This window comes from Kogia breviceps, chromosome 2 (assembly GCF_026419965.1).
Source record: "Kogia breviceps isolate mKogBre1 chromosome 2, mKogBre1 haplotype 1, whole genome shotgun sequence".
Taxonomy (NCBI): domain Eukaryota; kingdom Metazoa; phylum Chordata; class Mammalia; order Artiodactyla; family Physeteridae; genus Kogia; species Kogia breviceps.
Genome location: NC_081311.1, coordinates 92,494,629 through 92,507,392, shown reverse-complemented (window position 1 = coordinate 92,507,392; position 12,764 = coordinate 92,494,629). Strand labels below are relative to the sequence as shown.

The 12,764-nt window shown below is 38.0% G+C and overlaps 1 protein-coding gene across 1 annotated transcript in view; it reads left to right on the top strand.

Annotated features, from left to right (window-relative positions):
* Positions 1-12,764, top strand: part of CNTNAP5 (contactin associated protein family member 5) — an 857,380-nt gene that overhangs the window by 838,764 nt on the left and 5,852 nt on the right. The window contains exons 22-23 of the mRNA XM_059053215.2: positions 9,377-9,595; positions 11,442-11,513. Coding sequence (XP_058909198.2) covers positions 9,377-9,595; positions 11,442-11,513 — 291 coding nt within the window. The remainder of the gene's footprint in view (positions 1-9,376; positions 9,596-11,441; positions 11,514-12,764) is intronic.

The following is a 12,764-nucleotide window of genomic DNA, read 5'->3' as shown; positions in this document are numbered from 1 at the left end:
GTGGCTTCTTTGAAAATACTCTGTTTTCATGTCTAACACAATGGATATTGATAGATCCAAAACAGATATAGATATCCAAAATCTCTTCAAGATTTTTAAGAGTGAAAATGGATCTGGAGACTAAAAACTAGTCTTGAAAACTGCTGATCTAAGCAAATGCTGTGGTCCCTCTCCATTGCCAGTGATTGGAGTAGCATAAACCTGGGACACAATCTAACCAATTAGAAAATTAGAAGAAACCTTCAGGGTAGCTGTGTGTATGTGGTTCTGAGAAAGGATTCTCCATTCTTAAAAAAAAAAAAAAAAAAAAGACACAGAATTGAGGCAGCTTTTGTTTACGTATTTATGTGTTGTTTCTGGACATCACTGTGTCTGGATGTGATGCCTGGAACTGCACAACCACCTTGTTCCAGCCTGAGGATGAGACAGCCAAAGAGGAGAAGCCCTGAAATTCCATGCTCAGTGCTCTCCTTGCCTCTAAACTCCTTGTTATTTGAGATAACTCATCCCTGTAATGTTTAAGTCTCTGCAAGTTGGATTTCTGTTACTTGCAGCAGAAAGCCTACTCACAAAATATGCACTATGCCTAACTCTGTAAACAATAAAATAAATAACATCAGATCACTGGAGGTGCTCAGTATGGCTTTTACTCTTTTTGGTACTTCTTTTAACTTCACAGCTAGTAATTCCATAACAGAGTAGAATATATTTCTATAGGTTATTTTTGGACTCTGTTAAAAGACTCTCTGTTAGGACATGCAGGGCCCTAGTTTTGCTCATTTCCTTTAATAGAGTAAACAACATAAATCAAGACATGTGAGTTGTCTAGTTCTGGGCACACATCAAATAAATAATCAGCACTCTAGGATGAATACTTTTTGTATTTTTAAATCCCAAAGGAATGAGTTTATACGTCAACTTGAGCATCCCAGTGTTAAAAGTCAGAAAAGTGACTTTTCTGTGGAAAATAAGCAGAATTGGCATTGGGAGTATGATATCTAGAATTTTAAATTTGGATATATTGCTAGGGTTTTACTGGTCCAGTAGTCACTGTCATATATCCATAGAGCTGCTTTTTGTAATGCATGTAACTAAGGAACCCAATTTAAAAATGAAAAATATAGTTGAGCCCATGAGCTATTCACTGGAGATAATGAATTCTCAAATGGTAGAATTTTGTTGACTGAATCAACTTGGTTATTTTTGTATGTTTCTTGTAATATTACTCTCTGTCTATCTATCTATCTGTCTATCATCTATCTATCTATCTACCCATCTATCGATCCATCTGTCTGTTTGTCTATCTATGTGTATGTATATATTTCTACTTACAGAAGAGTAATGGAATACCTACTATGTGCCAGATCCTGTGCAATTGAGACCCGTTTAATCATCCAAAAAATGTATTTATCAACGTCTATGCCAAAAATTCTATGTTAGTAAATTGGCAGTTAGTGGTAAGCAAATAAGGAAAACTTCATCATAAAATGGATTGTCTGGAGTGGGGCTTTCATCCTGAGACCTGAAGATAAGGAGCCTGTCATGCAGTATTTGGCAGGTGTCTCCTTGGCAGTGTGATGAGCAAAACTACAGGCTGTGACCCTTTAAGCCTATGGGGCCATTACAAACAGAATAGACACTGTGATATGTAGCAACCAAATTTACAGGGTCACTCAGGTTCCATAGAAACTATTTATTTAGCTTTAGGTAGTAAAATACTTAGAATAATGAAGAGAAATATTCGATGAGTACCACTGGCAGAGCTGCAGGAAATATTAATGACGTTCTCATCAGGATTGGGCTTCATCAAAGAGAATTCCACATAATGTGTTGTGAGTGTGAATGTAAAAGTAGAGAAACTAAATGCTTGTAAACGGCCAGAATAAAGTTTTAAATATATCTAAATATCCCTGATAAGGCTGCATTACTGTTGATATTAGGAAACATTTATTTTTTATTTATTAATTCCTTTTACGGTTTACAAAATGCTCTGTGTGTTAGGCACTGTGTCCTAGTTGGTGGGGTTGGAAATTAGAAAGGGACAGTTTTCTTGAAAGCAAGAATCTGCCAATCTTGTTGAAGGACAGACTTGTAAACATAACGGTGAAATAAAAGAATTGTCTTAGAAGTGAGCAGATGCCTTGGGAACATGGAGAAAGTAGTTTCCTAACTCCACCTGGCCCCTGCCTATCTTTTCAACATCGTCTTTTGCCTTATTTTAAGGTAGAGTTAACTTGATTATTTAGTGTTTGAAATGTGATGGACTTTCTCAGTCTAGGCTTTGTATAGGCTTTGCTTTGTGTCTGGAACACCCTGCCCACCCTCTCATGCATGATTATTGTCTATTGATCACCTAATACATTGTTTTCCAGACCATCTTTCCTAGATTAATGTTTCTCAAAGTGGGGTTCCTGAACCATCCATATCATAAGTGTCTAGGAATGTGCTTTAAAAATGCAAATTCTTGGATACCTCCACACCAGACCTACTGAATGAGTAGAGATTCAAAGATATGCATTTTCGTACATTTCCCTGGAAAATTAATTTGCATACTAAATTTGATCCCCACTGTCCTAGATTGTGTCAGGGGTCTCTTCTGTGGTACCAGAGCCACAGTGATGTCTTCCTCCCTTAAGACTTATTGCCTGAAATCACTGCTGGTCTGTTAAATATGTCTGCTAGCTGACAATTGTAAGTCCACTGTCTCACACAGAGTGTGATTCTCATAGGTGACCAATAAATAGATGTAGGTCTAACAGAGAAGGAGTGGATGTTATCCAGGTAGTTAAGGAACAGAAGGGCCTTCCAGGCAGAGAGAACATGTGCACCTACTAAGAGAAGAGTGAGAAGTTTGGTTCTATGTAGCACAGATGGGGCTAGCTAGGTGGGTGGGAGTTAGCTAGTGAAGGGCTCTAAGTCATGCTATGGAGGTGAGGTTTCTTTTTGCCTTATTAACAGTCAATACCTACAGAAAGCTACTAAATATGGCATAACAGAGAAAAGAAGGACAGAATACAAGAGACTTAGGTATCAGACTTGGGTTGGCCGCGGACTGGGTAATTTGCTTTAAACAATTACTTGACCTTGTGTTTTAATTTTCTTAACTGGTAATTGGGTAAAATTATCTCACACTTTCTTATTTACAAGGATGAATATTTACATAGGCTGTACAAATGTGCATACCATGAAAAGCATAAAAGCATTAAGTAAATGCCAAGTATTCTTTTAAATACAGTTTAACATTCCTCTTTCAGGATTAAAAACTTTATTTGAGAGACATAAATATTCCCGATAGTTAAATTTTCAGACTGTTTCTCTATTACTGAAAGCCACAAAGTACTCTTGAGGGAAATACTCTTTACTTGTATATATCACTTATATCTTCCATTAATATCAAGTTCTTTATGTTTTGTGATGGTACATTTTACTCTCCATAAGCCCAGGTTGCGTGGGTCTGCATGGCTTGTATTTTGACACTTCATGTTTCAAATGTCATCAGTGGCTTTTGACATACAGCACATGTCATATTACATATTACAGCAATGTCTGTTCTTAGCAAATTGCTGACCATTTCTTTTTCTTTTTTTAATATCCAGAAAAAAAAAAAAAAAAAAACCTGCCTGGATTGGCCCTATCACTCTTTCAGTGTCAAACAATTGTGACTGTGTAAAATGTTGCACATTCTGGGGCTAACATTGGTTCTGTGCTATTTTCCTTGGCATCACAAAATCCACTAGTTTTAACAGAGGGGCATAGCTTTGCTTTGATGAAATGAGTGTTTACAAATTAATGTAGATAGTCAAGTTTTCAGATGCTTAAAGAAGTTAGTCTATACTAACTTAACCAACTGAGTCATTCAAAGTTTTAGTACTACCTATATTCAGTTATGAGTCAGTATGAAGTGGAAGTTTAGTCTTTACAACAAGCACATAAGCATTTACATCTTAGTTTTCTCATATAAATGCAGTATTACTTGGGCATGTTGAGGGCCCTTGAATCTAGGCAAAGGCTTTTGGAACTCTTTGGAAGAGTAGTAGGAAGAATAATGATGATGATGATGATGATGATGATGATGATAAATGCATGTACGGGCACTGAGCTAGGAATCATGCTTTTTATATTTATTTCCACCACAATTCATGTTGTCAGTACTATTTATCACTATTTTACAGTGGACAAATCTCAGAAATGAGAAAATACAAGTCATATGTTCAAGGGCATAATTCATCAGCTTAGGTCTGCCTACCTCCAATCCATGCTATCAGCACACCATGCGGCTTCTATGTCAGTATTTGAGGCCAGGGAGATAGACTCTAATGAGAATCAGAAGTGATATTTAAAGTGTGTTGGGAAGTAGAAACTATGTCAATTTCAAATAAGAAATTTTCTTTGTAAGATATTTGTGGTTTCTCAAGGAGATGGTATATATTATATAAGGAAAAACCTTGTAGTTCTTCCTGATTGGATGGGACTCTTATATGTTAGCAGAAAACTAACATAACATGTTGTTCAGTAAAATGAACAACCTAGAAGAAATGAATAAATTCCTAGAAACCTACAACCTCCTAAGACTGAAATCAAGAATATTAAATATGGACAGACCAATTAACAGTAATGAAATTGAATCATTTAAAAAATTTTTTAAATAATTAAAAAAATTCTCCCAATGAACAAAAGTCCAGGACCAGATGGCTTCAAAGGTGAATTCTACCAAATGTTTAAAGAAGAGTTAACACCTGTCCTTCTCAAATTATACCAAAAAATTGAAGAAGAAGGAATGCATCTGGATTCATACTATGAGGTATCACACTGATATCAAAACCAGAAAAGACCTGCACACAGAAAAAAAGAAAGAAAAAAAGAAAGAAAAGAAAGGAAGGAAGAAAGGAAGGAAGGAAGGAAGGAAAAGAAAGGAAAAGGAAAAAAGAAAATTACAAGCCAAACTTGTAACTTCTGAATGTAGATGCAAAAAAATCCTCTGTATATGAACTATATTCATGGATTAGAAAAATAAATATTATTAAAGCCATACCACCCAAAGCAATCTACAGATTCAGTTCAATCCCTATCAAAATTCCAGTGGCATTTTTAACAAAACTAGAACAAATAATTCTAAAATTTATATGGAAACACACACAGACACACACACACCACACACACACACACACACACTAACCTTGAATAGCCAAAGCAGTCTTGAGAAAGAAGAAAAAAACCTGAAGGTATCGCACTCCTTAATTACAAACTATACTACAAAACTAAAATAAATCAAAACATTATGGTGCTGGCACACACACACACACACACACACACAGACACACACACACACACACACAGATCAGTGGAACAGAATAGCAAACCCAGAAATAAACCCACACTTACATGGTCAATTAATCCACATCAAAGTAGGCAAGAATATACAACGGGAAAAATCTTTTCAGTAAATAGTGCTGGATAAAACTAGACAGCTATATGCAAAAGAATCAAACTGGATTAATTTCTCATATCATATACAGAAATAAACTAAAAATGGATTAAAGACTTCAACGAAGACCTGAAACCATAAAACTCCTAGAAGAAAACAAAGGAGGTACACTCTTTGACATCAGTCTTAGCAATATTTTTTTGGATCTGTCTCAGGCGAGTGAAACAATAATTAAACGGGACTACATCAAACTAAAAAGATTTTGCACAGCAAAGGAAACTATCTACAAAATGAAAAGTCAGCTTAGTTAATGGAAGAAGATATTTGCAATTGATATATCAACATGGGATTAATATCCAAAATATACATGGAACACAATTTCAAAATATTAAAAATATGAGTAGAGGACTTGAATAGAATTTTTTTTTCAAAGAAGACATACAGGTGGCCAACAGAAACATGAAAAGGTGCTCAACATCACGAATTGTCAGGGAAATGCAAATCTAAACCCCAGTCAAATACCATCTCACACTTGTCAGAATGGCTTTTATCAAAAAGAACAACAAATAACAAGTGTTGGTGAGGATGTGAAGAAAAGGGAATTCTGGTGCACTTTTTGTGGGATTGTAAGTTGGTTCAACCACTATGGACAACTGTATGGAGATTCCTCAGAAAGTTAAAAATGGAACTATTATATGATCTAGCATTTTCATATCTGGGTATTTACCCAAAGAAAACAGAAACACTAATTTGAAAAGATCTATACACTCCAATGTCATTGAAGCATTATCTGTAATAACCAGGATATGGAAACAACCTAAGTGCCCATGCCCTTGGATAGATGAATGGTTAAATTCATAATTTGCTACATGGATGAATCTAGAGGGTACTATGCTAAGTGAAATGTCATATAAAGACAAATACCATATGATCTCACTTATTATGTGGATTCTAAAAAACTAAACAAACAAACCAAACAATGAAAACAGTCATACAGAGAAAAAACTGGTGGTTTTCAGAGGGGTGGGGGGGGGCAGGTGGAGGGTGGATAAAATAGGTGAATGGGTTTGAGAGATGCAAACCTCCAGTTATAAAATAAATAAGCCATGGTGATATAATATACAGCATAAGAAATATGGTCAATGATATTGTAATAACTTTGTATGGGGACAGATGGTTACTAGATTTATCATTGTGATCATTTCATAATGTACACAAATGTCAAATCACTCTATAGTGCACCTGAAACTAACATAATACTGTACATCAATCACATTTCAATAATTTTAAAAATATTGCATTATTATATAGTAGATACCCAATAGGTGTTGACTATTGAACAAATGCATTTGTAGCAAACAACTGTTTCTTACCACATATTAGGTAACAAATTTATAAGAAGTAAATATAATCTGGAGCCATCTTAACATTTTTTTTTTGCCTCTCCATATATGTAAGAATCTGAGAAATCAAGCCAGGCCTCATACTGAGATTATTTTCTGCTATCAAGGACTCTTGTTTTCTTCATTTCTTTTCAGAACCCTCTCAAGGTTTGCATGCTTTTTATACATCTAGAATAAATTAACTTTCCTAGAGATAAGACTTGATCCAAAACATTTCTTCCATTAAAGAGAGGTGGTCATTTTCTGGCATTTGCCCCGATTTATCCATGTGCCGATTCTTTTACCTGGAACTTGGATTCATGGTGGTCAGAATAACGATATCCTTCAAAGACCTTGGCACCAATACAGGCTTCTTTTTAACTGAATTCTAGGAATAAGATCTGGCAGTTTTGACTTAGACCCTTAAGGCATAGCTGCAGTGACATGTCACTTTCCACTGCTTTGAAATCCCACAAGGCAAAATCTTCATACAAGTTTATGCTTCCCTTCTCTTGTCTTCCTTCTGTAAATACTTCTGATCTCTAACTCTATCCCTTGAAAACTACCAATCAGTAGCTAATGTGCATTCTGAATTATACTAGGGTACATTGAGTTCTGTTGGCACTTGACAAATAGCACTTAGTCTTAATTAAACTTTTTGGTGTGGAAGACTTTTGCATAACCGTGTTTGAGCAGTCTCTTATGCTCATGATCTCAGTCTTTGTAAGCGTAGAATGAGAAATAGGCATACGTGATGCTTTCATGAGTATGTAACAAATATGTACCACCACTGTAGGGTATTTACAGGAATATTTGGAAGACCACAGTTTCCTCCCCACCCCTGCCCCATGTTCTTACACACTTGAAGAGTGTCAATTCACATCTCTATTAGATTTTGATTATCATTAACTGGAAAGTTCTCACAGAATCTCAAGAAGAATGGAGTGGTAGGAAGAATAATGACCCACAAAAATAGCCAAATCCTAATCCTCAGAACCTGTGAATATGTTAAGCTAACTGGCAAAGAAGAATTAATGTTGCTAATCAGCTGTCCTTAAAATAGGGAGACTATCCTTGATTATCTGGCTGAGCCCAGTACAATCACGAGGGTCCTTAAAAGTGAAAGAAGAGAATTAGTATTAAATGTGACTTTGGAAGAAAGATACACAGAAATGCAACATTGCTGGCTTTGAAGATACAGGAAGGGGGCCATAAGACAAGGAATGTGGGTGGTTTGGGGGAGTTAGAAAAGACAAAGAGATGGGTTATTCCCTGGAGGCTCTAGAAAAAATGCAGATTGACAGCAGCTCGATTTTAGCCCAGTGAGACAGGTATCAGACTTCTGCAGAGATGTAAGACAAAACGTTTGTGTTGTTTTATGCTGTTTAAGTTTGTGCTAATTTGTTACAATAGCCACATAAAGTTAATACATGATTTCTTTTTTTTTCCTGTAAGAAGACAGGGATGATAAATGAGCAAGGTTTACATGGGTGTTGAAGAGGGAGACAGTAATGAGGAGAAAACTAGAAAAAGCACTGTTAAAGGATGTTAAGTTCTCATTTTGATCCACGTGTCCATTATATGTCTTCCCTAAATGTGGCCAACAAAGTGCTTTGTTGGTGATCCCTGGAGGCACTCTTTGATCGTTTATGATGGAAATAAATTATAATTTACCTGATAGAGAGGAAAGTCCTGGTCCTCTTCCAGAAAATAAACAGATTATCATAATAAAATATCTATCTGAACAATCTAGGTCTGCTGAAACTGTTATGCCTTAAAGGGGGGGGGGAGGTTCATCCCGTATTGTAGTTTTATGTAATTGCATCACAGCAATTTGTCCAAATGATCCTTGTTAAAATAAAGAAATGGGCTACTGAACAATCTAACCACAAATCTTGAAGACAATGAGACATTTGATCTTGTCGTGAATCATAAATGATTGCCTCATTATCTTTTATAAAGACTCAAAGATACTTTGAGAGATTGATTTCTGTCATAGAAAGTCCACGCTCACTGATCAGTACCACGGACAGAAGTAAGCATGGGAAAATCTTGACTAGAAGGTCGGTGTATATAAGCTGCTTAAAACACCAAACATGATAAACTTCTGAGAGGACCACTTTGAATTCTAATCGCTCTGTCTTCCTCTTTTCATTTTTTCTTGCTATCATTTTGAGTGAAATGTTGTAATGAGCGTTGTAGTATACTTAAATTAATCACCAGAATCCATAAATAAATGGTGATGGAGATAATGATCTAAATTCTATAAAACATCTAGAGTGTAGAAGAAATTTACTAAGTATTCGTTACAGTTCATAAAATACATGAATGAAAATTTAGAAGTTTGAAACATTATCTCAAAGCAAGATGGCCCTAGCAATTTTCTATGATATGTGATTGATATACTGACACTGGTAGTGGGAGTAGAGATTAGAAAGAGGGGATAAAGAGAGATGGGGGCCAGTTTCCTTTATTCAAAAAATAACGAGGTAATTTCTGTAATTTCAGATATTACTTAAAGTTGATATGGAGCATAGTTTAAGAAAACTGATTGTCCTTCATGTTGCAGAGAATCTTGGATTGGATTCTGAGGTTGCTAAAGCAAACACCCTGGGTTTTGTTGGCTGTCTGGCTTCAGTCAAATACAACCATATCGCACCACTGAAGGCAGCCCTGCGCCATGCCACCACCGCACCTGTGACCATCCAAGGGATTCTGACAGAATCCAGCTGTGGCTCCATGATGGATCTGGATGTGAATGCAGTGACCACGGTGCATTCTTCATCAGGTGTGCAAGAAAATACTCAAGGGAACTTCTCGCACCAGTGCTACTTTGATGTCCTCAAGAAGCTTCCAGGCTAAAGGCTAATATTACCCAATTCCTTACCTTGTATGATTACAGGTGGTTAAGAATTATGACTGATTTCTTAGTGATATTTAATATGTTTAGATAATCCTAATTTTAATAAGATGAGTAGTTAGAAATAGATTTATGTGTATATATTTAACTGTATGTACATTAACATATATGTTATTTAAAAAAAGAGCATCAAGCTTGAAGGCACATTGATCTCGGTTGAAATCCTTGCTCTGACACTTGTTGGTCTGGTGACATTGAGTTACATATATTTTTGAATAACAATCTGAAAATGTATATATATATATATTCACTACTGTTTAAGTGGTTGCTGCTCTAAGGATTAAAGAGTTTAGGGGTCAGGAAGGCAGGCTGGTTGTTGATCTATCAATAATACAATTCATGTGATTAAAAGCGACCTTCCTTGATAAAACAAAAGTCCCACAGGACTACCATCCATATACCTTCTCTTATTTTGCCGCTTCCTGAAATACCTTTTCTTAGTCACTGTCATCCTAGGTGTCTTGTATCCGTTTTTTTTTTTTTTTTTTTTTTTTTGGTGGTACGCGGGCCTCTCACTGTCGTGGCCTCTCCCGTTGCGGAGCACAGGCTCCGGACGCGCAGGCTCGGCAGCCATGGCTCACGGGCCCAGCCGCTCCGCGGCATGTGGGATCCTCCCGGACCGGGGCACGAACCCATGTCCCCTGCATCGGCAGGCGGACTCTCAACCACTGCGCCACCAGGGAAGCCCCATCCTAGGTGTCTTGGAGTGTTCTTAGGATTTATTTTAATCAGGTGTGGTCATCAATTGCCAAATAAGTTATGAATTACAGCAAAGAAAGGGCACAGAGTTTTGCTGCTGCCTGCTCATCACCAATCTTGGTGTTTTCTTGGCAATGGTCAGGTATGTATCCTAGAAAGAACCTGAATATGATACTTGGCTAACCTTGATTGGAATTCTGAATCTTCCATGAATGAATACAGAACTTTGGGCAGGTTACTTAATGGCTTTGACATAATTTCCTTATCTGTGAGATTGGAAAAAATTATAATCATGTTGTAGTCATTTCCTGAGGATTAAATTATACAGCAATACTAATGATAGGTGCTATAGGTCCTGACAATTTTGTGTGCACTATATGCATACCCATAGGATCATTAACCCCCTTTAATACATTTGTAGATTGCTATGTAAAAATGTATGTAGCTCAATATCACCAGACCAGTAAGTGTCAGAGCTAGGATTCGAAACCAGGTCTATGTGCCTTCAAACTTGATGCTCTTTGGTTTTTTTTATACCGTATATGTTAATGTACATATAGTAAAATATGTGAGGGTTTCTTGGGGGTGCTAATTCACCAGCACTTTTGCCCTTTCCTGCCAATGAAGTCAGAAATCTCTTCTAATTAAAGAAACTTCTGAAGCAGAGGCAGGTGTGCTTGAGGGAAGAAGTCGTTGACATGCATAGGAACTGTCCAGCAAAGAATAAAGGGACTTCAAGGGTAGGCTGAGAGGTAAGCTGTGGGCCAAGGCAGATACGAGCAGAGTACCACCATCATGTCTTTTAACCTCTTATCTTACAACTTACATAGAAACAAACAGGGTCATGAAACTACGGGGTGTAAGCAGTAGACTTCAAATGCTTTTGGGGGTATGTTTGGCTTCCTTCCAAAATGCCAGCTACTTGAGAGCACCTGGTCTAATACTCAGGTGTGTCATCACAACGCCATATTGCAGACCTCCTTCTAGGACTTTGAGTGTCTTTTACACCTTTCAGATCTTTTTGGGAAGACGGATGAGAGGGAACCACTCACCAACGCAGTGCGAAGTGACTCGGCCCTCATCGGAGGTAAACCATTCTTTGTGGCTGAAAGCAGAAAAGACATCAGTGGTTCTGTGCTCTGGAGGGACTCACCTGAATCCTTCCTCAGTGTGGGTATCCAGCACCCAGAACCCTGCATGATCTAAGACCGTGAGGTTTTTCATGAATGATCACACATGCTGGGGTGATGAAAGGCACCCGCCCCTCTAAGCCTGGCACCGGCAGCTCCATGAAGGGATCCCTCCCTGAATCACCAAGCCGCTGAGCGCGTAGTCAACAGCTGGATAATTTACTCCGAGACAGGCAGCATGCATCCTGTCGATCGCATCCACTTGTCATTTTTCCTAAAGCACAAAAGCAAACTAATAAAACTACATATGGGAAAAAGCCATGTTGGGGCAGACAGATGGGCAAAGCTGTACTGCTGTTGGATTCTCTCCACCGAGTGGATCTAATGAGCACGGTGAAGCCCACGGGACTGGAGTTTCCGATCTAGCAGCACATATGGTTACAGAGGAAGCTCTTGTCCACTCTGCTGTGAGCTCCACTCTCCCTCCCGCCCCCATTGCTTTTCCATTTTCGCACAGCCTCTTGGCCTCACTGCTCTCTGTATTCTGCCTCAGCTTGGCTGTTGCCTCCAGGAGCTGGATTTTTCCATCTGGGCCTTGCAACACGGGATGACTCCCAAACTTGTTTAAATGTAAGATGCCTGTGAGACACAGAATTTATTTCCATCTGAGAACCATGGTCCTCACAGGTGGCCCCATCTCTGCTTTCTGGCAGGCTAGATGGACTAATTCACACCAGATGGAGTTCTGCTCTTAAAAATCAACAGTAACCATTTATTTAACTGCTATGGAAAGAACCCCCACTATGGGTCAGGACCAGCGCTAAGTACAAGAATACAGGGATAAAAGACACGGATGCTGCCCTACAAGAACTCACAGCTTGGCGGGGGCAAGGTGGGGTGGGATGGGTAAACAGGTAACGATAGAACAAGTGAGTAGTGTTTTAGGCTGGAAGGACAAATGGCAAGGGGAATGCAGATGTGCATTGTTACAAAAGGTTGTGAGGACACACACACATACACACACACACCCTTTCCTTAAGGAAGTTCTTCAAATGTCTGACCTGAATATCTACTTCAGGGTAAAGAGTCCAAGTTGATTTTTGTTTGGCGACAAGAAATATAGGAAACCATTTGGTGCCAGTTTCCCTTCCTATAATTTCTCATTTGACAAATGGAGAAAAGACTTTTGTGACTACTGACTTTTTCCC